Source organism: Mustela erminea, chromosome 17 (genome assembly GCF_009829155.1).
Source record: "Mustela erminea isolate mMusErm1 chromosome 17, mMusErm1.Pri, whole genome shotgun sequence".
Lineage (NCBI taxonomy): Eukaryota > Metazoa > Chordata > Mammalia > Carnivora > Mustelidae > Mustela > Mustela erminea.
Window position 1 is genome coordinate 55,435,944 of NC_045630.1, and position 26,533 is coordinate 55,462,476.

Below are 26,533 nucleotides of genomic sequence, written 5' to 3' on the forward strand. Positions count from 1 at the left end.
ACAATGCACAGATCTGACCTTTAGGTTAACAGGTTTTATGCTTGCTCCACTCAGCACTCTAACTGATTCAATTATCATAAAGGTTCAGGAGGCTCCATGAATACTGAAAAAGGCCCACCATATGCCTGCTTAGGTGTTGTGGAACAGCAAATATTCTGCAGCCCTCCAGAGAAATTCCTTAATTGTAAATAATTTCACCATGCGACACAATCAAGTCACCTTGAATGCAAACCCCTCAGCCTGCGGAGGCAAAGTGTTATTTAAGCTTTACTGGGCTGCGTTAAATTCTGCAATTTGAAGGGCTGTTAAGTTTTTCAATTGAAATTTCATTTAAAATGCAGGTGCTTTTTATTATATGGAGGCTTTACTGCTCTCTAGGTACAAGCAAGAACATGGTGCAATAACACAAATCTGGCTCAATCACTGATCAGTAACAGCTGTAATTCCAGAACATTTAGCATTCTTATAAACCACGGCCTGAAATCTATAAATTGCTACAACAGATCAAGAAAATACTATATCCCCCTTTTCTGCCCATAGCAATTTTGACATTTATGAGATTTTTCTGTGAACATTAGATTTTATTGAAAATCTTTAAAGAAGATATACTTGGATTTAGTAATTGTTTAAAACAGCGTTGATTATGTGAGTGTGTGTGTGTGTGTGTGTGTGTGTGTGTGAGAATCAGTGTTACACCCCAGGTTTAAATTTTAAATGCAACCGCTGCTTCTTAAAGCCAGTGATTACAATAATAGCTGGGTTATATGGGCACGAATACGAGCCCACTGTCACAAAACACGACCCACATTTGTCACAACCGGACTGATGGTCGAATCTTAATTACTTTTTGAGAGGGAAGATGTTATAGGGCGCTCACCCTGAAATCAAGCCATTCCTGACAATCTGGTAATGCATCTGATTTGAAGGAGAAAAATCCTAAAATGTACAGTGATTTTGATAAGAATCATATTTTCCACGTTAGTCTATTGTTAGCTTTCATTCTAAAGCTTTCTTAAAGCCACTGTGACATTTCTTTTATTCTCTGAATAGATAGTAGTGGCCGCAATTAATATATCACTGTAAGGATACAGAATCTTGCTTATTTACACTCGTCATCCAGATTTGGCTTTTCCTAAAGAAAGGTAAGTGTGGGTCTTACAAGATGCCAGTGTCATTTTGGAGAACCGGATCCTTTGACATTGGGGTCCCTAAAATCAAAGAAGGGGATTCTAGTCTTTATTGCCTTACCCTTCTCACCATTCCCCCTCCGCCCCCCCCCAAAATAATCTAAATTTAAGAATCAGGAGAGTTTCTATGAGGGTTTCTAGCAGAGTCTTGCTTAGTTAATTATTAGTTAATTCCTCATTTGTGCACTCTTAAATTGTGAGCTTCTTCAGAGAAAAGAAAACGATACAGTTTGCTTCCTCTTAGGATGGGGATACGCCTTTTTTTCCTCCTGAATCTGATGGTAGTTTTATAGGTGAAACATCTATGGTCGCGAGATGAACTAGCACTTCAAACTCTCCCAGAACACAGGCTTTCCTTAAAGATGATCTCTTATCTTGGGAAAGATGAAATGTTCAATTTCAATTTCGTGCCCCGCCCCTGCCCCTTAAAAGCCAGCATACATTTTATTAGCTTCCCGCTCTGGCTGAGCTGGCTCCCTGCTCTTGTTGCAAGAAGGGTCCTTAAACTTGTGTGACTCAGTAGAGAAAGCTGAAAGGAGCTTAATTAGCTCCTTTGGCCAGGGAAGTGTTAACACCTGACTCCTGGCACTCTTTCAATTTAATGCTTTAAAATGATAAGCCGAATCATCTAATTCTATATACAAATCAACTGGCATGCTCCTGCATGGTGGAAAGGGTCACCACAATTATGTAAAACATGAGTAATAACTATAATTGGGGTAGTTTGCTAATACAATAAAAAGCTCTGAACATGAGAAAAGTTACGCTCACAGTGGTAGCTATCACTTTCTAAAGTAAGAATTCATGGATGAAATGACATGAAAAAGATGGTTATAAAATTTTAATGGAATGATAAAAGGCAAAAGTCAGCCTCTCAGCTGAATTCTTAAAATCCCTATATATCACAATCAGCTCCTTAACTGTAAAATCAATGTGGAGTATAACATGTTGTCAATGCGGCTGTCACTGGAGGGGAGCCTGGGACGTATGACAGCCACACAGCTCAACTGGCCAGTGATGAAAATACAACTGTACAGCCCTCTCCGTGGGTGTAATTGTTTAGAGAACTCCCTCCCGGAGCGGGCAACGGGAGTGTCCTTCCTGTGGAGATCCCTGATTCCTATTTCAGGCCATTTCATTACAGCATTAATAACAGAAAGTAGTTTCATTTTGGCAAATGAAATTATCTTTTATGGGAAGCTATTTTGCTCACCAGCTTCAAAAGTTCAGCCCCGGCCTGAAACAGAGTAACGCAATCGTTAGCGGAGGAGTCTGCTTATTTATTTTCATCCTGTGCGTCTCAGGATGGGTGTGTGTGCACACGCACATGCGTGTGTATGTGAGTGCAGGGAGAATAAATAGTTCGAATGACTTCCACTTGGGACACAGATAGAACTTCTAGTGGTCCACTCAGGTATTCAACACTTGTTCGCTATTAGAATTACCATGACTGCTCAGTTTTCCTGTTATGTTCTCATTATTGCCCTAAAGCAACTTTTTACTGTTCTAATTAAAAACTCAGTTTAAAAGCTCTGTTCAGTAATATTAACTACACACATGAATATCCCCTAAATTTGCCAGTAAATTCAAAATCAAGGGGGCAAATAGATGAGTGTATAATTATATATAGCAATATATTACACACTAATGCTAACGTAGTCTTTCAATACTTGCTACTGATATGTTAGCAGAAGAGGGATGGATTCTATCTTCTCTTTAATCATAAATTATTTTATCAATGTATTATTTATATCTCAACTTCTCCCCCAAAAGGATTTTTGACAGCTCATAAGAAAAGACTTAAATGAAATAGGACCAATAAAATAAAGGTAAAGAAGTATTAATCTTGTGATGATGAAGGGGTATGATAGTTGTATCCCAAAACAAATATTAAAACTGGGTGCTCCTTGTTTTGCACAAAAATGAATGTGCAGCTTCTTGACAACTGATAAAATAGGAAATGGACTGTGTAACATGGGCATCACATCGGTATCTAATAAAAGGAGGTTTTGAAGACTGGAAGCTTGTTGAAATTGAAAGGATACTATTTGATAGTCTGCAAGCAGGAAAACCAATATCAGAAACTCTTATTCTCCATTTCTCCCATGAGAGAACAGAATATAGTTTAGGAAGAATGCTTTGACTTCAAGAACTGGGACATATTTTGTGGTGAATGGCTATGGATTCTTCCTTGAAAGTTCGGGACAGAAAATTAAAAGTGTCGATGTGAGAATTCATGAAAGCAGAGAAAATGTCCTGAAAGAACTGGAAGTTCCAGATTTGAAAGAAGAGTACGCCTTACGTGGCCAAAAGAGATCCAAGAACGAAGGTGGGATACTGAGGCCAGGTGGGTAGAACATTTCATTAATCAATCCATCCTTTCAAAGGAGTTTCTGTTAGTTGCTTTTAGCTTTGGATCTTAGGATATAAAAATAAGAATGTAAAAAAATATAAAAATATTTGCTTTTAGTACTTTTGGAAGTATAAGAATTTGGCAGGGGGGAGGGGGTCCATGTACCAGAAAACAAAGTATGTAGTGATATGCATACAGAGCCATTTTGCTCTCTAAATCAGCAGATGAAATAAGTTACTTTTCATCATGGATCTTCTGTAATGGACAAAACAAGATACCTATAATCACTGTGTGAAAGGATAAATATGTCAGCATTCAGAAGCTAAAATTTAAAACAATTAGGAAGACTCTTTAGAACAGAGAAAGCAAAATAATTTTCAACATTATTGAAACCTGTAGTTCATATTTCTTCATAAAATAAAATAAAATCTACTGCTATAGATATGCTCCACTCTAATTTTAAAATGTTATTTTTCTCTCACAGAGAACATTTCTTAAGGTGCAGGTTGAGCCTTCAAATTCTAAAACACACTAGTGAAAAGATGTGGGCCATGCAATATTAATTTCAAAACTTAAATATTCCTAAGAGCACAACTGTATTTATTAAATGATCCAGAAAATCCTGCTCCAGAATGATCTTGATCAATTAATCCAATTTCATAACACAGTTTTACTTCTCCATGTCACAAGACTAAGAGTATAGGTTTCACGAATAAGAAAAAGTATTTTCCTTCTAGAACTCTCCTCTTATATACACCTCCCTGCTTCATTTTGAAATAGACTTATTTTGGTCTAGGAGACACCTCCCTAATTAGAACATTCATTATCCCAGTCAAGACAGACAATGTTGAATGAAAGGGAAAGCCAGAGGCTGCCTCTGACCAAGGGAGAGAATGAGGAATATTTTGGAGATTTCCTTCTCACATTTGCCTCTCCTCTTCATCTGCCTTATCTCAGACTGAGGCTGAAACCACTGGTAGAACAACCTGCAAGCCACCCCCCAGGTCTCCTACGTCCACGGACAACCCAACAACAATTGCTTCTTCTGCCTTCTTCTGGACCGATTGTGAGGAAATAAATTTGAAATGTGATATTAAATAAAGTGAACTCCAAATATAAGTCATTCCCTATTCCTTCTCCTGGTCTTCTCAGGGAAGGCTTTCCTGACATCCCATGTTGAGGGAAATGCTTGGCCTCTGGGCTTCCTGTCACAGAAGCTTCCGTTCTCTATTCTCTAACTACGGTTTCACGCTATGTCCCTCTTGCTAGATAAAGACTGCCTCAAGGAAAGAACAGTGTCTACATCAAACTTGTAATTTTGATGTCTCTTTCAGTCCCTGAGACAAGAAAGGTACCCAGATAAAGTCTGAATTTTGGTTGAGTTTTCATGGATTGCTTAAATAAAAGTCTTCTCAATCAATACTTGACCTCACAATTTGGGGGCATCTGCTCTCTATCAGATACTCCACCAGGCCCTGAACACAGAGTCATTCCCCCGTACCTGCAGGGGATACATTCCAAGACCCCCAGTGGATGCCTGAAACTGCGGATAGTACCGAACACTATGCATACTATGTTTTTGCAATACCTACATACCTATGATGGTTTATGAATTACGCACACTAAGAGATTAACAGCCATACGCATAATAAAAGAAAGCAAAATCGCAGATAAGGGGAGACCATGGTACAAAGACAAATGAGACAGAGACTTAGGTCCTGAGAAGTTATAGTTCAGAAGTGGCTACTGATAAAGTACAATACAAATTAAAATTTGACAGTAGCAGCTGGGAGAGAAGGCTTCATGGAGGAGGTGACATTTGAGCAGAGGTTTAATGAGTGAGCAGATTTTGCCAGACAACAAATGAGGAAGAAATGTGTTCTGTTAGATACAGATGTCAATTAACATTGCAATGTCTCTCGATCTCACTTCAGAAGAATCTCTGTCTCTTTGTAACCTGCTGTGAGAACCTCAAATGAGGGGGTCAGGGAAAGGATACTCAAAAATGCTGAAGAAAAAGTAAAGCAGGATCCAGATACAAGAATAGTATCTCTCCTTGCTTCATCCCTTGTTCACGGTACAACTCTAAGTGTGGGAAAAATAACAACAAGGTATAATATATCGAATATGTAAAGTATGTAAAGAATACTTAAAATCCTACTGTATAAATGATAGGATACATTGCTCTATGTTCTAGCATACTCCAGGCAAAACTCACAATCAGTCTGTCAGCAAAATGATGAGCTTATGAAAAGCTGTCTAGGTAAATCTACAGAAAAACTGCTTAGATCCCACAAATTTGATTTAATAATACCTCTTAGATGAGTGGTTGAAATATAAATACGGACTCTTTAAGTTCAAATTTAGCAAAATCAAGTTTTTTAAGTCTTTTAAAAATATATGATAACTCAACAGTCTACTCTAGAACCAATTTGAGTTTTTGTTTTGTTTTGGAAGGAGAGAAGTCATTTTTAGAAAACAATGTCATTTTCATCAGGTTCATCTAATTGCCTGTGTACACCACAAATATTTGCTGTTAAAATGACTGAAATAAAGATATTCTATATTTCAATCTTGCTACCTAAAAAACTTTGAGAAAAACAGGTTATCTGACTTTTGATGGTCTAGGGAATCCACATTTTTAAAGAACAGTGGGTTAACCTGTATTTTCCACAGGGCCGGATTTTAGTCAGCCAAAATACCCTTCCAGCCAGCTACAATTTCTATATGCATACATTGCACAGGAAACAATTGTGAGCACACAAGAGAACAGGAACAGTAATGTAAGCAGGAATGATTGTTGTTTCAGGTTAAAAAAAATCCTGAGATTTCAGTGCTTTGGCAAGGGTCTTCATGTTGCCAATCATACGCATCCAAGTCTAACACAATCTTCATGCATTTTTGAAAACTGCAGATAGGTCAGGTGCTTGAACTGCCAGCAGCATGCAAAAAAACAAAGAACAAAAACAACCCCCCCGCCCCACCACACACACACAAAACAAGAACCAAAAGTTGTTTGTATTTATCTGGTTGCAAATAGTCGAACACTACACTGACCAAGTTGGCTGGAACAAACATCTTTTATTAACACACGTTTAACAGGATTTAAAATATTCATAGGAAATGTGCATTATTATTATTTGGCATCAGCACACTAGATTTTTAAAAATGCATGGAACTGGATATTGGTGGTACTCTGATATAAATGACAAATTATTTGAAAAAAATCTATTAAGATTCTTCACAACCCTTTTCTCTGTCCATGAGAACTTCTCTTTGCACTCAAAGCAGTATTTGTTTTTCTGTGTACAGTTCTTTTTCTGCCTAGGTACCTCTTTCTGGTTTCAGCCATGTCACAAGCTTGACGAAAATCAGTCCTGCTATAACACACTAAAAATATTGCTCTTGGTGACTTTTTATGGCACCAGGAAGTTTCAAGAGGCTTTGGCTGATGCAGAAAGGTGCCTATTGATGGTATGAAATTGAAGTGTGGGCATGAGGTGACTTCTCTGTTTTATTCTGTAAGATGATATGTAGAATTTTTACATTAAAAATTGCACTTGGGCAAATGGGCGGTGCTGGTCAGGATCAAGTATGAAGTGCGGTCCTGGCATGGAGCTGTCCTCGTGGCCGGTTTCATAAGCAATGCTTTGAAGCCTTGACAGAAGAAACTGCTTGTGCCCAATGCCAATCATCCACTCTTTATCAACTCAATTGCACATCCCTTCAGACATGGCATCCATCTCCACTGACACCCAAAATATAGAGTGCGTTGCCATTATGTCTCAGGGGTAAGCAAGCACTGGTGACTTAACTTAGTGGGGCAAATGGCCAGCCTTTGGCTCTTTCATAATGTATGTGACTTTGCAGTGTGCACATGAAGCCAAAGAAGAAAGAAGTCATTGGTTTCAGGGAAGGGATTTAAATAAAAATGATGGCTGGGCTTTTTGGGTTAATACTGGCTACACAGCCATGTGTTACCAATTCTTAAACAAGAGGAAGGGTTAATACTATTCACTTCAAACCCAGGCCCTGCAAATCACAAAGAACACAATGTCTACGTGCACAAAAATTCTAACCATTTAATATGAAAGACTTGCTTTGTGGTAAGATAAGGCTTTATACTTTATTTATACGTCAACTTCCTACCTGTAGGTAGAAGATCATGGCCTCTAGTCAGGAAGAATCAGCACTGAGGAAATCCAACTGCTGTCCTTTCTCTGTGGGAATAGAGATTGTGGGGGCCAAAAAAAGGAGTCCATCTCCCTCCTCTTTCAGTGTGGCATTCTAAGGAGCCACCACCTCTGTAGAAGGGATGTAGGTGCCTTGAGTAGTGACTAATGCTTTCTGGGTCTTGGGTGTCATTTATTGCACTGTGCTGATGATTTACTAAATGGTACCCGAGAGACCAAAAGGACTGGATGTGCCCTTGTAAAGTACCTAACTTGCTCCCAGGCAGTAATTACAAATTGGGAGAAATGTACGAAGTATTATATATTATTGTTCATAATGGCCTTTTAAAAAAATAAAGTTAGCTTTAAGGAGGGTAAATAGTTCTGATTCTATGTCATTTGATGTCATATCGTCATTAAAATAATATAATTAAGGGTATTAGAGAAATAAAAGGATCTATTTAATATACAATTGATATTGTTTCAAATACCATGTCTTCTGATTAATATCTAGCCTTCTGAAAGTCACTCAGGTCCTCATTGGATATAGAGCCAGAATGGCAATTGGCCAACTGAGCCACATCTTCTAAGGAGCCTCTGATTAAAAGACTTGACAAGATTAACCCTAAAAACCTCATTGTTCAAAGATACAGTGTCCTCACTGACTCCACAGAGCTTGATCTAATTTCAAACTTTTCTTAAAAAAAAATTACATTTCCATATATATGCTTTTATAGAAGCGATCTGTATAATACTAAGTACTATAGCCATGTATTTATTTTCTATATATAACCTAGTAAAAACGCATATATGCAAATATAACTCTTTCACGAAAAACCAGAAAAGTCTCTTGATTAAGGTAATCCCAATCTACTCTTTGTAATAGTGTAGAATCATTGTTATCAGATTATACTTCTCTATTCTGAAGTCTGTCTTTCAGGTGTGACTCAAAGTATAATGGACTCTCTTTCCAGGAAAACGTTTAAGGACATACTAAGAATCTTCATGAAGAGAGACCCCTATTTCATGTTCTTCTGCCTGCCAGAATTCCCCCCAAGCAGAGTACCATGAGTGGAAGATGACAACTTCCCTCTTCCAGGATATCTAGATGTACCCTGAAGGACAGAACAGGGCCATGTCCTAACTTATTGTGAATTACTTCTTCCTGTAGTAATTTTTCTCCTGAAGTCCTCACCCTCCAAGTTCCCCAACCTACATTTTTCTTAGTTCTGGAGAGTCTGACTACAATTGCCCTAGAAGAGATTACTGTCACTAACTGTCAAGAAAATAGTGGATGCTTATTTCTCGTTTTTGGAAAAACTCAGACATTTAATAGCCCCTAATGTCGACAAGATTTGGCGGTGTATTGTTCAGACCACTTACTGTCCTCTGAGGTCCCGAAGAGAATCCAGGAACTATGTGCACTGCCAAATCCATTGGAGGCAACCAAGCGAAACTCATATTCTGTGTATGGTTGGAGATCTCTCACTTCATAACTTAACGATGCAGAAGGATTGGAAAATAACCTACATAGGAAAGAAATGTTCATTAGGAATTTTTAGATGCTCAAAGAAATTAAAAAAATAAAATAAAATCTTGTTGCAAAGAAGTTTCAGAGAACATCAATGTACAGTTAAGTACTACGATTTTCTGCTGTTATACTAAGTATTATAATTTTGTATCTATAGCCCGGACAGTATTTTCTTTTTTCAGTTCAGGTGTATGCTTGCTTTATGCAATACATATGCTCATGGGAAGTTAAGGTGGAAGAAATCTTATATTAACGCTATATAAATGAAATACAGATATTTTTGCAAAGCAAATAACGATTCCATAGGGTGTTGCTTGTCTTTTGTTTATTGGTACTTTTAAAAGGTGGCCTTTGTTTGTTGCCAATGAGAACTGACCTATTCACAAATTAAGACCAAGTAAGCTATGTCCACATTGTATAATCCAGGTGACAGGGAAGAGGATGGACGAAGTAGGATACTCACTCCAGAAATCCGTGGGTGGAATGGCCAGGCCTCATCTGGAGTTGGTATCTGGGAGAGCCAGGAGCGTTGTTGCGAGCTGGTGTAGACCAGACAACCTGAAGACTGGTTGGAGTGGCAGATGAAAGCCTCGGAGGCAGCACGCCATCTGGAGCTGTCGAAAAACACAGATGAATTAGAGCAGAGAAAACTGTGGAGAACATATGCTGGATGGAATCGAAATGCTCCATATACTGGAAAAACTGTTCCTCAGGATCAACAACAATGTTAAACATGGTCCATTTAATTTAACATTTTCATTCCTGAACTACTATACTTCCTTATTGTTCATTTCAACACAATTACATTAGTATTTCAATCTTAAAAGCCAGCCCCCAAACAGCAAGACAAATGAATATGCAACACATTCCCACCTGTACTTCTGTTTATCTAATTGAAAATAGGGAGGGAACTTAGTGAACCAAATATTAAAGCACCTTTTTATTTTAACTCTTTGCTAAGCAATCAGTGAGGGAGTCCGGATCTTCCATTTCCCCATCTATATCTCCCAGTGTCACCGGATCACACTGCTATTCATGAATACAAATGACTCTTTGTTTTTTTAAGATGATTTATAACAATTGTATTCTCTACAATGATAAACATATATGATTAACTGAAAATAGCACATTCCAGATTTAATTCTCACCTACAATATAAAAACTAAAGTTTTTTCCTCATGTGATTTATACAGTCAGTTGTCCTTAATTCGAATATGTTGCATGTTGAAGCATATATGTTGCTTTTTCTAGTCTAGTTGAACCTCTGGTCAATTTTTCCTGAATTCAGTCTATCTACTTGATAAAATCTATTTGAATAGTTCTATAAGGTCTAAGAGGAATGAGTGAAACTGAAGTCTATTCTTAAAAAAATGACAACATGACTCTGGTTATTAAATTAATTTTTCCAGCAGCTATAACTTGAATGAAACTATCATAGTAAAATTTGTTCCAAATCTAGCCTGAAACTCAAAAGAAATTAAGCAAAGCCCTATGAATTTAGGATAATCACCTAATGTCTCGGAGCCTGTTTCCTATCTTTCAAATGGGGATAGTTTTCTTTGAGAATTGTTGTGAAGATCGGAGACAATGTAAATAAAGGATCTTATTTTGGGTCTTGGTAATTATTAGTTGTTACTATTATTATTATTATATCAGACTGATCCAAACTTCCCTTAGCATAATTTAAGTGCTTCTATGATGTCAGTTTTTAGGAAAACTCTAATTATTGTAATATATGTTTCTAAGGGCCAAAGAATATTAGAGGTCATTAGTGGAGAAGGGATCCAAATAATGAAAACAATTATCAGGTTCATTTTCAACTTCTTTTCATACATAGCCTTATGTAGTATATACGTTTTATGTACTTTCCCCTGTAGGAGAACCTGCCTGCGGACTACGAAGCTAATGAATGGCCAGTGATGAGAACGGACGAATTATATTATAGATTTCATCAATCTATTGTAAGGGTTTTGAGCTCACCAATAACCCACTAATTTATTCAGTAAAAATTTTTTGAGCCTCTGCTTTGTGCAAAGAAGTATTCTTTGTGTGGAGGGATAACAGCATCGAGTCAAACAGAAATGGCCTCTGATCCTGTGGAACTTAGATGTAAACAGAGGGAGCAAGCAGTAGGCCAGTGGGTACATAAGATCCTACCAGACAGCTAAGCTCAGGAGGAAAAGAAATCAGGGTAAGGGAGGAGAAAGTGAAAAGAAGTGCAATTTTATTATTACATAACAATTCAGACTGAGCAGGAAAGTCATGGGAAGATCCTGCCATTAGGTGACATGGGAGCAGAGACCTCGATGACATGAGAGTGGTGGTCATGAGAGTGTCTGGAAGAAAAGCAATCCAGTCAGGGAGGAAGTAAATGCAAGGACAGCGAGAAGGGGACACATCAGTTGTATTCGAGAACAGTGGAGAGGTCAATGTGGCTGACAGAGGCCATGGAGAGGAAAACAGAAGGAGGTTGAAGGGACAGGCAGGGTCTAGATCCCTTGAGATTCCTTCTAGTTCTAGGCCTTGAAAATATACAATGGGCTTTGGATTCCATTTGAAATGGATTTTGGGGCCTTTGCTAGATTTTAATAAAGGACATGGTGCAATTCGGAACCTATAAAGGCTACTCTATGCTAATGGAGGAGTGGGGGCAAGGGTAGACATAGGGAAATCACCTATTGTAGGAATCCAGGTAAAGGATGACAACAGCATGGATTCGAATGACAGCAGCAGAGGTGGTGATATATTCTGCTGTTAAGTGAGTGTGGAGGGTATTTGCTAAGAGAAAATAAGGCAATAAAGATGATGTCAGCGTGCTGAACCTAACCTCCAGGTGAATGGTGGTGCCATTGCTGAGCTGAGGAATGCTGAGGGGAGAGATTCGTTATGCAGAAGACCAGGAATTCTGTTTCGTCCATGTTACACTGGAGAGGCATACCCACATCTCCAAGAGGGACATCCAGGAAGAAGCTGCAAGTATGAGTCTAGAGGAGCTGTGGATGACGGTGTGTGCGGTATCTAATGGCTGAAACTTAATGAAACAACTCAGTGGGTGAGTGCAGATACAATGAGTGCAGAAGGCATCTGTTTACTGAGCCATGAGGTCCACCAACATTTTGAAGTCAGGAGGAATCTTCTATAACAAAGGAGGCATAAAGGAGTGGTCAGTGAGAGAGGACAAAATCCTAGAGAAGGTACAGCCTAGAAGTCAAGCAAAGAAAGCATATCAAAAAGGAAGGACTGATCAACTGTCAAACGTGCTAAGAGTTTAAGGAAAGAGAATTATGTTTTGCATATAGCCCAGTGGAGGTGTTTGGTGACGGTGCCAAGAACAGATGCAGTCCAGCGGCAGGCGCGGCAGTATGACTGGAGATGGTGCAAAGGGAATGAAGGATAGTGAGCCCAGGCAACTCATCTGAAGGATTTTGTTCTAGAGGGGAGTAGAAAATGGGGCAGCATTTTGAGAAGCTTCTGGTACTAAAAGAGGGTGTCCTAAAAACTGGGAGGTTTTATAGTGTACGCATACCTATTGGAAAGATCCAGAAGAGATGTGGGGAAATGATAATGTAGCAGAAGGAAGAGTAACTGCCAGAGCTCGTTCCTTGTATGGGAGAGAGAAGCAGGCCAGCAGGGCACGATGGCCATTGACAAGAGCAGGGATGGTACACCCATTGTGCAGAAGTGAATTCAGGGACCGCTGATACTGAGAGATAGGTTGATTTCATGATGGAAAACAGACCATTTCTGATGGTGTCCATTTTCTCAGTGAGCAAAGGCATCAGCTCAGTGCTAAAGTGTGAGAATAAACCAGATGCTTTAAGAGACATGAAATGGAAAGAAATTGTTCCCTCAGTTAATGTGGCATGCCTGGGATGCAGTAGGGTTTCTGTCCAGGGCCACTTATCCCATAATCCTCTGCTATAGACTTGCTAACTGATCATTTATCTGTGAACACACAGAGTTTTAACAATGACCATTTCTTATATGCTCTATGTTTTTTAATTGATTCATAATAAATGGACATACATTGAAAGGAATGGGCAAAAAGTAAAGTACAAAATTGTGTATGATATAGAACATACAAAATCATGCCCATCACTTGACTATTTTCTTGTCTAATTTTCTGTGTCAAGGAATATCATATCATCAACAGTCCAAATTTGGGGGAAAAATTAGTTCTGATAAGTCATCAACATGAAAAAATTGGGAGTTTTAAATACATACACAAAAATCCATTCACATGTTTAAAACTGTATTAAGATAGAATGGAGGTATGCCTCCATGATAATAACACAGTGTCTTGGGTTCTTTTCTGAGTGATAACAATGACAAAAAAATGTGCCCCATTAAATTGGTCACATGCTGATTATATAAAATTGCAAAATATTTCCAAACAGAGTGAACATCTTAAATTATTAACATATAACTATTCATTTTCTATGCTTCTAGGAACACTGAATTTTGGAAACCTTTCTTTCCCCTCTGGTTAACCCCTTTTATCCTAGACCTATTCCTTAGAGGCTCCTTAGCACCAAAGCAATAACTGGGAGCCAGCCATAATTTCACCCCTGGTTTCTTAACAGAAGAGCCGTGTATCTATCAGCTTGATATATTGTCTCCAAGATGCTATGTTGCTCAAAAAGCTTCTCTCGAGTTTAATATGACCCTCACGGGGCAAGCACTCCACAGACAACCTCCTGAATCAACAAATCTTGTTCAGTAAATACTAATTCTACACGGCAAGTGGATAAAACAGCTACTCCAATCTATAAATTCAAAGGAAGGGAGTTTTTAATAAAATTTCAAATTTAACCTTTTTTTGGAAGGCAAAATGAATACAACACATTAAGTCATAAATCGCAGATTGGAATACTCTGGATGCTATAATCTTTTAAATATATGATTTTATTCAACTTTTAAATGATGTGCACTTATGGATTCTTCCCCATCTTTAAAAAAAAATACCCAAAACAAACAGAATGCCCTAAACTTTTTCTCCTTACAAAGTTATAGATCGCTGAGGAGAGCTTTAAAAAGCAAAATCAGAGGCTTTTTTTTCTTTTTTTCCATGTGACTGGTGACTATCAAGGCTGTAGTCATCAAAAGAGGAAACTTTTGGGGAGAAAATGAATTCAGTGCACTTCTCATATACACCCATTTCTCAGGACAGCCCACCAACCTGTTACTACTGCAGTGTGCTTTTATAGTATCTGTGTGCATTTAAAATATCAGAATACAACTCTGCCTACTTGTGATCTCTGTCAAATAAATAAATAAAATATTTTTAAAAAATCAGAATACGGGCACATGGACAGCTCAGTCCATTAAACAACTAGCTCTTGATTTCTGCTCAGATCATGACCTCAGGATTGTGAATCTAGTCCAGCTCCATGCTCAGTGGGGAGTCTGCTCGAGCTTCTCTCTCTTTCTTTCCCTCTCCTTCTGTCCCCCCCCACCACCACTTGCATGCACCCACTCTCTAATTAATTAATAAACCTTTATAAAAAAATAAATACTGGAATAAAATACTGCATTAAGATATTAAAGAAGTCTATGAAAGTTTGTATTAAATTCAAATCTGTAATAAAATAGACTGAATGCCATTCTGTACAAGATTCTTTGCTGGGGGAAGGGAAAGGGCAGAGTAGAGGGAAAGACGGGTTTAGACCATCTACTTTATGTTTAGTAGAGAGGAAGACATGGCGCAAGTAACTGTAACACAGAATGTGTACACAGCATACAAGAGGTAGAAGTGCTTCGGGGGGGCGGGTCACAAGTCAGAAACTCACATCCAAATGTACACTGGACCTTGTCTCTCAGAGAGACAGTCCTTGAAGGGGGAACTGCCATGGGGACCATGTGAAATGGTTCCTGTGGGGTATATATTATATAATTATGTCCTCAGCCTGATTCCAGGGCCTGCAACACCATCAACTCTGCCCACGCTCTTTCCAAGTCCATGTGCTGCTGCTTCCTGGCTCCGCTTGGAATCTGACTGCAGCCTCGCGCGAACTACCGGCCCCCACTTCAGAGGGTAGACTGTTGGTGTCCTCATTTAGATTTCCCTGTTAACATAATGCAAGAGAAACCAAGGCCTTTCTTCTACATGCATCCTGGTTGTGCCACTGAATCTCTTGGCACATACTCAAAATCCTTGGATTACACATTTTCTCTCATTTTCTGAAATAGCTACATATGAGCAAGGATTTTAAATTCTAGTTTCCAGAATGGAAAATTAAAGTTCAGACACATACATTGAGTCGTTGAGTCATAAACAAATTGAAAACAGAAGGCAAGACTCAATTTCCAGTCACTAAACCATATGTCATTAAAAAAGATATTAATTATGAGGAATATGCAGATGTGCTAACAAATGGACAGTCAACCTTGAGCACAAGGATGTACAAATAGAGCAGCATTAAATAGTGGCAAGTAGGTTAAAATAGATTCACTGTTTGTGAAACAGTCTCTCATAATATCTAACTTTGGAATACATTCTCTGTGCCAGGTTTTTTAAAAAAACATAATTATTTCTAATCCTAAGAATTATACTATAGAATTGTAGAGTCACTGCTTAGTAGTCTAGATAAAGAATCTGAAGCTCAGAGAGGTAATATCTTTTATCTCAAATCACAAAAGTGGTTACTGGCAGAGTGAGGACTTGAACTGGGTCTTTAAATTCAAAGCCAGTCTCTGAATTCTATACCACAAAGCAGCATGTTACAGGAGATGATCGATCCTAGAAAATAAATATTATAGTTATTGGGGCGCCTGGGTGGCTCAGTCAGTTTATAGACCGACTCTTGATTTCAGCTCAGGTCATGATCTCAAGGCTGTGAGACAGAGCTTCACATCTGGCTCCCTGCTCAGCATGGATCTGCTTGAGATGCTTTCTCCCTCCTCCTCTCTTCCCGCTCATGTGTGCTCTCTCTCAAATAAATAAATAAAAGCTTAAAAATTTAAATTTATTTATTTATTTAGATTTTATTTATTTATTTGACAGAGAGAGCAAGAGAACACAAGCAGGCAGAGCAGCAGAGGGAGAGGGAGAAGCAGGCTCCCCACTGAGCAGGGAGCCCAATGTGGGGCTCGATCCCAGGACCCTGGTGGGACCATGACCTGAGCCGAAGGCAGTCGCTTAACGAACTAAGCCACCCAGGCACCCTAAATTTATTAAGTGAGTATAAAAGCAAGGCATTTATAATATTAAATAGATTAGCTTTAGTAAAGATTGGGTTTATATCCTGTCCAACTCATAGAACTTAAACAGTTCTTTCTTGGTTTTACTTTATCACAGCAGGGCCTCTGTCTCCTTATGATCCACAAGGAACCTGATATAGAATTACTTGTGTGAATTTGCTAGTTCTCAGAAATTAGTCGCAGCCCACAGAAACTTAATGAAATGCAAAATGGTGAGGTCTTTATATTAGTAAGAAAAATATATTTAAAAAATTTACTATTATCAATACACATGCCATGGAATTTAACTTTGACCATAAAAGATTAGAAATAAAACAAGAGGATTTTAAATCGGAAGTGCATTTAGCTTAAAAGCCACCACTAAATAAGGGATTCTTGCCTGAAACATCCCAGACATTCAGACCGCTGTGTGTTCATTACCAGTGAGAGGAAATAGTTGCTTTGTAAGGTGCCGCATTACATTACTGGACAGTTTTTATTGTGGGTAAGCTCCTTCTGATCTAGAATTAAACACTGTTTATCACCCTATAAAACTTAGGGTGAGTATCTTTTGTCCACAACAGGACCTCTGAGAGTGAAACAAGATACTCTAAATTAATTAACGGGTTAATTTAGCTGCAGCAGGTATAAATTGGGGCCATCATGTTAACTCTGTACTCATTAGGTCCTTGTCTTGGTTGTACTAATTCCTGAGAACAAGCCTCTACTACCATCATGGGCTAGAACTTCAGGCATTTTTAAGTGGTTGTCTTCTCCTCCACTAAATTTCTCCATTTCAGGTTAAACATCTCTGCTTCCTTCAGCTAGCCTCCAGGGTGTCTCAACCACTACCTAGCTTTGGTACTTGACTTGGATGTGTTCCAGTTTGATGATTATCTTCAAAACTATGAAGCCTTAGCCTTATACTTAAGCTGAACACTCTTTGTGCATTCTGATCAGAGTAGATCACAGGGAAACTACAACCTTCCTTTCCTCAAGGGAAGTTGTTAAAAATTCATGAAGAATTTTTGGCCTGCTTAATATTGGAGTTTATCAATGTTATTCAGATGGTGTGTATAGTTGATTCAAAATGATTCAAAATGATCATATGGATAGAGTAAAAGGCCAGATCAATCACTATCCAACAAATACACAGAATCTGAGAGGGCTGTTATTAAAGAAACAAAGTACTTAATGGGATACTGTAGTGCCCAGCACAGTGTTTCATCGACAGAAGATGTCCTATAAAAATGTATGATAGATGGAGTTGCTGTTAGAGGGTAAGATCTGCAGAAAAATATCTCTCCCCTATGACCCAATAATTGTTAGGATCCAGGCCATATTATTCATTTACAAATAAAGACTCGGTTACCTGGAAATGAATAATTTTTTAACATAAAAGATTAATTGTTTGGAGAGTACAAATACAGCAATATCAAATTAGATCTGAAATACTGATTTATAATACATTCACTTTATCAATTATCTCTCTCAATGCCCCATTCCACAGATGTGCAAACTGAGGTTAGGAAGGTCAAGCAACATGTCTGAAGTATATGATAGTAAGTGGAAACCTATGGCTTCATATATCTGTTGGTTCCAAGACTGTATCTCACCTCTCAACACCAATTTGAATTTTAAATTTAGGTCTAGCCATTGTTTTTCCCCATAACACCGCAGTAATGGTAATATAAATTACTTGAAAGCAGAGAACTTATTTTTATTTCTTTATGTAACCACTAGAGCATTTATGAAATTTTGCAAATTTAGTATTGCTATGAAAGAAATATTAAATGCTAAAATTTAGTTTCTACAGAGCTAAATACAGTCCCCTTTTATAGAATGTATTTTTTTTATTAAAGATTTTTATTTATTTATTTGACAGAGAGAGATCACAAGTAGACAGAGAAGCAGGCAGAGAGAGAGAGAGGAAAGGAAGCAGGCTCCCTGCCGAGCAGAGAGCCCGATGTGGGACTCAATCCCAGGATCCTGAGATCATGACCTGAGCCGAAGGCAGCGGCCTAACCCACTGAACCACCCAGGCGCCCCTAGAATGTATTTTTTAACTACAAAAATAATACATGGTCATGATAGAAAATTTGAAAATTACCAAATGAAGAAATATATATCCATAATTACATTACCCAGAGATAACCATTCTTAAACTATTATAGTCTATCTCTCCTGTCTTTCTTCTATATAACTATATTTATGCATAAATTTTTGAAATTTGAAATGATTAAGCTGAATATGTTAAATAAATTTTTAGTAAACTTTGTTTGCTTTCAGTATATGGTGAAAACTCTATACTGTGGAGTATATGCATTTTTTGGTATCATGAGTTTACAACATAATTGCAGGTGATATTTTTACAGATATGGAATATTCACTTAACAAAGCTGATATTGATAGACCAAGAATTTGGTTCCAAAATACCTGTATATATCAATTGTATTATATATATAAATTAGTATTGCTATGAAAGAAATATTAAATACAGTGTTATATTAGTTCATGGTAACAACACAATGATTCGACAATTCTATACATTACTCAGAGCTCACCATGATTAGTATAGTGATCATCTGTCACCAAACATTACTACAGTGCTTTTGACTATATTCTTTATGCTGTACTTTTCATCTTTGTAACTTACTATTTTGTAACTGGACGTTTGTACCTCTTCATGCCCTTTATCTATTTCACCTCCTACCAACCTCCAACCTCCAGCAACCACCAGTTTGTTCTCAGTGTTTAAAACTCTGTTGTTTGTCCCTTTTTAAATTTGTTTACTCATTTGTTTTGTTTCTTAAATTCCACTTAGGAGTGAAATGATATTTGTCTTTCACTGTCTGACTTATTTCACTTAGCATTATATCCCCTAGGTCCATCTATGTTGTTGCAAATGACAAGATCTCATTCTTTATCATGGCTGAGTAATATTCCATCCATCTTCTTTATTAACTCATCTATGGATGGACAGTTGGGTTGCTTCCATATCCTTGCTATTATAAATAATGCTGCAATAAACATAGGGTGAATATAGTTTTTCAAATTAGTGTTCTTATTTTCTTTGGGTAAATTTCCAGTAGTGGAATTACTGGATCAGATGATATTTCTATTTTTAATATTTTAAGGAACCTCCATACTGTTTTCCACATTGGTTTCGGCAATATGCATTCCTACCAACAGGGTCCACTATATTTTTAGAAGGCAGTTGGCTATATGGGCCTGAAGTTCATGGAAGTATTTGGGGCTAGATATATGAATATTAATTCAAGTAAAAAAATTGATTATGATTTAAGTATTAAAAACAGGCTTATTGGCCATTTAGTATTTCTTAGTTTCTAAAATCCCTGTTCATGTATTTTCCTCAACTAAAACTTTTTAAATCTGTGATAAGCTTTTTATTACATCAGATAGTTCTGAATATTGTAGACATTCGCCACTCTTAAGTCCAGTTAGCACTTAAAAAATGTTTTAATTAAATCACTTATTACCAATTTCTTGAAACGGTTTTATTTAGAGCTTATGTTAGCTAAATCATAGCACAGAAGTTGGGGCATTGATTAAGATCCAGCAGACCTGGATTCAAATCCCGATTCTGTTTTTTATTGTTGAAAAAGTACCTTACCCTCTTTGTATCTCAGTTTTCTCATCAATAAAATAAGGATAAAAATGGTACTTCAGGGGCACCTTGGTGGCTCAGTGGGTTAAAGCCTATGCCTTTGGCTCAGGTCATGATCCCAGGGTCCTGGGATCGAGCCCCACATCGGGCTCTCTGCGCAGCTGGGAGCCTGCTTCCCTTCTTCTCTCTCTGCCTGCCTCTCTGCCTACTTATGAGCTCTGTCTGTCAAATAAATAAATACAATCTTTAAGAAAATAGTACTTCATAGGGTTGGTTTGTGAGGATTAAGTGAATTATGTAATATTTACATAATACAATAAGGTATACACCATAAACACTATATAAGTGTTTGCTACTGTTATGATCTTGAACTTTCCCCCAATATCCAACACATGGTTCTGCCATGTCTGTTACTCATACCATAAACACCCTCATAATTTATTCCAAAATCTCTCCTTAAGCAAGGGTCACTGAGTCACTTAATGTCCTGAAAAGCACATGTTGCTGGGTGATTTTTTCATCACCACAGAAACATCGTAGTTATAAATTTTAATTGTGTGGAAATAAAACAGTATTTTGAGATCAACATCACAAGGGCTTCATAGGCAAATCCAGCTCAGTTTATTACTATTTAGTGGCTAAAACAGTCCAACTGATGACTCTACAGCCTACACCACAACAAAGACTGCAATATGATAGAAATTAAATATGTTTGGGAAGTTTGTATATTTATGGTTTATTGAAAGCTACTTAAGAACAAGGAACATACATTATGATTTAATTGTTTCTCTTTGTAATTTTCTTCCCTATCCTTGATCTCTGCATAGTGAGATCTCTCAAAATACATTACTTGCAGTAACAATCATATTGATGAAAGAACAAAATCTGATCCTACACTCTACATTTAGAAAATGCATGTTCTGATGACACCCATTAAAGAGCTTAAACTGCCCAGGAATCTTAATTTTGATCAGTTTTGTAACCGATTTTTACTTCTTCAATCAGATGAGCCATAAAACTAAAGATCTCCTTACATTTTAGTCAAGAAGACAAGATAAATATTTTTTAAAATATCACTTATATTAACATTTATGAATTTAGATATTACTAAGTATTTCACATACATTACCCTGTAATACTCAAAATATCCTTCTAATGTAGTTAGTATTATTTCTCCATTTTATAGATAAATATAGTTTTAGAGGTCTCAAATATCCCTGATTGGCTCCAATACAGAGATTGTGCTTTTAGCCACACCCTTCTTCATATAAGGGGAGTTAAGTTTAGGCTGGGAGTCATGTGGTCTGGAGATAAAGTTTATTTTATTTTATGGAAGTAAAGTTTAAATGTGAGGAGAGGAGCACTCATTGAGATGCTCTGGTGATAGAGAAATTTTCAAAGCCTTAGAAAATTATACTAAATCCATTAACATATATTAAAATAATATGAAATACTGTATTCTGGATAATTCAGAAAACTTACATTTTTATTTCAAAACATAACAATGACAATAGCAATTAACATTTAAATGCACCTATGTTTTCTCATTTGATCCTATAATCACACCATGAATTAAATGGTGTAGTTATTGCATTAGTTTCATAGTCCCTTATGATTGCTTGAAATGCCAGGCTGGGACTCAAAAATTTGTATTTTGACTCAAAACTCCATCTTATTTCCTGTCAACTATGTAGTTTCCAAGCTATAAATATTGGGAGTACAGAAGGATTTAAAAATTTATGATAAAATTTTTTTGTTATTTTTATATTTTCTGAAAAATTCATCTACCCTTCCTTCTTTTCTCCCTTGCCAACATGGTTCTAGGTGCTGGGTACATAACAGAAAACACAACAGCCATGGTTTCTACCATGGAGGAAGTCTGGCATTGAACAAATATAAAAGTCTGTGGTTTGGGACCCCTGGGTGGCTCAGTTGGTTAAGCAGCTGCCTTCGGCTCAGGTCATGATCCCAGCGTCCTGGGATCGAGTCCCGCATCGGGCTCCTTGCTCGGCAGGGAGTCTGCTTCTCCCTCTGCCTCTGCCTGCCATTCTGTCTGCCTGTGTTCACTCTCTCTCTGACAAATAAATAAAAAAATCTTAAAAAAAAAAAAGTCTGTGGTTAAACATGAACAAAGTGCTTAAAAGGAGAACAGTGTGCTATAAGGGATTATTAGAGGAGGCTGACTTGACACTGGTTGAAAAGGTAAAGCTTCTCTAAGGAAGTGCTATTTAAACTGGGACCCATTGAAGGACTAAGATTCTGCTGAATTAGTGGACAAGCAGCTGTAAGGAGATACAGACATAGAATTTACTGTTAGAGGAACTCAAAGAAGGTGGCATGTGCTCTGTTGGAGAGGACTGTAGGCCAGGTAAGGAGTCTGAAATTTATGTTAAGAAGACAGAAAATCTTTGATTTCTATCATTTTTTTTTAAAGCAGAGAAATGACATTATATAGTTTAGTTTTGTAAGATATTGTTGGGGGGGGAAGATGGTGGTTACTGTAATGTCTGATGAATTGACTGAATTGGATTCTGAAAGTAATAAATAGATTTATCATGTAATTTACAAATCTTGATTTGATTTTTTCATAGAAGTTGAGTACAGAATATAAAGAAAAAATCCAATTACTTAATATTTCCAGCTATTTGGTTTCCTTAGATTTATCTCATATAGATCATTCTTATGTAGGTCAATAAAGAACAAACATTCATGTCATTGGAATCCCAAAAAGAAAGGAGGAATAAACGACTCATAGATTTTATGATTACTCAATTGCCTAATTCCCAAAATTAAAAAAAACAAAAAACAAAAAAACTACAAGGGAACAAGGCTGAATAATGAAGCAAAAGGATTAGAAAATTATACTACAAAATCTAGGCTGGGTTTAGTTATTAGTTGTCAATCATCAGATTCATTTCTGAGATGCATGAAAGGCAAGGTATAACCAAAAAATAAATGTGAGTTACCAATGGATGAATTTTTAAATTATTTTAAGAACCTTCAATTTTTTTTTTACTATTTCATATTAAAAATTATTTTTAGGTTATTCTTTTTTCCCAAATTTTCATTTTATGTGAGTGTATACTTAAGGAACTTGGTTTAAAATGGATTCTAATTATTTAACAAAAAAATTTGCAGTTTTCCAAAATAAGAGAATGGCAGTAAATCAATTAATTTTTCTAAATTCTAAAAATAACTACTTACAATACCTCATCAAATAAATAAGATACAATTTTGTGCTTAAGACTAAGAGTCAGTTGAGATGCCTGGGTGGCTCAGTAAGTTGAGTGTCTGCCTTCAGCTCTGGTCATGATCCCAGGTCCTGGGACTGAGCCCAGCCAGGCTCAGGGCATCTCCCTCTTCCTCTGCCCCTCCTCCTGGGCTCATGCGCTCTCTCTCTCTCTCTCTCTCTCTCTCAAATAATAAATAAATTTTTTTTAAGTAAATAAAATCTTAAAAAAAAAAAAAAAAACAGAACATTCAACCCTAACAATATTCACACAGTTGTCTTACTTCATTGTTTATAAGCACATATTATTAGTTTATTAGCAACCACCTCACCACCCCTTCCCATTAAGTAAAATCAAGTTCTGAGTACTCCTGATACATTCCAGTATTTCCTGGAGATTTCCAAGTATCACCCAGAACATGCAGTAAATACAATTAAAAGCAATAACAAAATGGCAGCCACGGCCTCCAGGCTCATGAGGGAATACACTATATCTATTCTAGAAATCTCTCTAGCTCAGGAACCAGAATTATTCCTGGCAACTACAAAGAGCTCAGTAAATGTTTTGGAAATGAATGAAGGTTGAACAATGTTCAAAGTTCTGGTAAAGATTTAGATTTTATTATATTAAGGGCTTTTAACAAATTGACAACTTTAGTGACTTTGGTTAAATGCCTTATAAAATATGCTAACATCTTGATATTCAAGATAAACATATTAAAATGGTAAAGTTAATTTTAAGCATTTACTGTATGCCAGGCACTGAACTAAATGCCTTATACAGATTATCACATTTAATCTAATAGTCCCATGTGCAAAGTGGGGTGAGTCAAGAAAAAGGAGGCCTAGACAACATTTTAGTCTGTTTGGGCTGCTATGATAAAATACCATAAAATGGACAGGTTATATTAACAGAAGTTTATTTCTCACAGTTCTGGAGGATGGAAGGACCATGATCAAGTACCCAGTAGGTTCAGTGTCTGGGGAGAGCCTGCTTCCTGATTCATGGATAATACCTTCTTGTTGTGTCTTCACATGGTGGAATGGAGGAAGGCCTCTTTTTGAAAGGATTAATCTCATGACCTAATCACCTCCTCAGCTCCTACTTCTTAATATAATCACATTGGGTGTTAGGTTTCAACATGTGAATTTGGGGAAGACACAAATATTGAGACTGTAGCAGACATGATATGTGATTTACATAAGACCATAGAATTAATAGATGGTTCAACTGCTGTTTTATCCCGCAACCGGTCTCTAAACTCTAAGCTTCCCACTGTAACTTTAAACAGTATCTTTTATAGTAATCTGGCCCAGCCAAAAACTTGACCCTCCTCAGAGGCAGAGTATCCTTACCTGCCTCTACCCCATCTGCCTCACAGGAGTCTGAAGAACCAAGTTGGAGTCTGGATAATGCTTTGAAGAACAGATAAATCTTAGAGCTAGGAGGTTTGAAAGGAAGTAAAACATTTTTTAAGGCTTTTTTGTTTGTTTGTTTTTAAAATAACTATGTCATTTAAATCTTGAAGAGGTTTATTTGGAGGTAGACACTTTGAGAAACGTTTCTGTCCTTCTTTGTCTCAGTCTCTTTTTCAATCAAGATTTCTTTTTCTTTTGCTTGTCAAAGCACCCTTGTTTCTGAAAGCTCCCAGAAAGGTCTCCAGAGAAAAACAGAAAAATAAGATGCATAGCAATGGCTATAGGCATTATAGACCCAAACTCAAGAAAGGATGACATTTTCTCAAGGTTGTTACCAATGTAGTAGAGGGGTACTTAAGACAAAAGCCCTAAGAAAGTGTATGTATAAAATAAATTTTTGTAAAAAAAAAAATCCATAATATACCTCAGCTCAGTGACAAAATAAAATATCTTAAAGAGTACGTTACTGAATAAAACTGAAGATGGATGACATTTGTCTTTGGTCTTTCACTGACTCATTTGGCTCTACCTTTCTGGGGTAAATCCAGAATCTCACCAACATTTCACTGTTGTGAGAATACATCAGTCAAAATTGGTACAAATATTTGTCAAAAGTTATATGAAACCCAATTGGCAGATCTCACCTAGCTCTAGTAACTGTTCTTCATGAAATGAAAAATTGTCCCCGTGTTCACTAAGAGCACTTTAATTAGAATGGAAAAGAAGCCAGGATATCCCCAGTTATAGTTTATAATAGGAGTTATATAGAAAGGGGTGGCAAAGGTGGGTCAAGGGCACCAGAATAAAAAGCCACCACTGAATACTAATTGCTATTGACCATTTTGAGAAACAAAAGATTCCACTTCACATTAGCATCCATAGGACCAAGGCAACATACCTCCAACTCCACCTCCCTTTGTGGTTTAAGATTAAAGTGTTGCTTAAAATTACTCTGCAAGACAGTTTCAGTGAATTTGTTACCCAGGAAACATCAGACAGACTGAAGTCATCCTCTGCTAATTTTGAAATACCCCAAAGCTGTGAATGATGTAGCTCGTTGTGCTCAAAGAAAAACAGGGATTTTGAATTTCATTAGATACATTATTTGTTCAACTAGAATGTGGAACTGTCACTTTGTCAGACTAATTAGAAGCCCTGAAGTTGGTGGTCATAATGCCCAGAAGAATATATTTTTTGTTACATCTCAAACCACCAACCAAATTTTATTCTTTTCCCTTGTAGATATCCTACATTTAGACAGTCTAGTTAAGCCCCTGTTTGAGACATTTGAATTCCTCTTAATATTCCTAAGACTATTCCTAAATATTCCTATTATTTTGAATACCACCATATTCATCCAAATTAGTTTCCAGGCAGCATAGATTAAATTCTTTTTCCTTGAGAATCTGATTATTTGAGTCCTTTGCATAGAATGTATCTTCAACTGGAAAAAATATTTTAAAATATATACAACAAAAATATTAATGGATTAAGTCTATCTCATTTTTAGTTAAAATATTGTTCACTCACTTCATTTAAAATGATTCTCTAAAGAATCTTATTTTTGTAAAATTAAAAATAGATGTGCTTAATAAGGTAAATAAACAATTTTAACAATGAGTAAATGCAAGCTACATCAAAGCCACTCTCTTTAGAAAGAGTGCATGAAATATTTCCTTGTTGAATGTGTCCAATAAGAACAATAGTTTTAAAAACCAACTTAGGTAGTTAAGAAAATAAACTACTGTATTTTACAGTTAGAATCAGCTTAAAATGCCACCAAATCTATTATTCTAGGATATCAAGAACCCAGAAGTTAAATGATCTCTGAATAG

General features: G+C 36.9%; 1 protein-coding gene across 1 annotated transcript in view; it reads right to left on the reverse strand.

Annotated features, from left to right (window-relative positions):
* USH2A (usherin) overlaps window positions 1-26,533 on the reverse strand; it is a 681,041-nt gene that overhangs the window by 243,292 nt on the left and 411,216 nt on the right. Inside the window, exons 38-39 of the mRNA XM_032319004.1 lie at window positions 9,707-9,857; window positions 9,096-9,238 (exon numbers count right to left, since the gene is read on the reverse strand). Coding sequence (XP_032174895.1) covers window positions 9,096-9,238; window positions 9,707-9,857 — 294 coding nt within the window. The remainder of the gene's footprint in view (window positions 1-9,095; window positions 9,239-9,706; window positions 9,858-26,533) is intronic.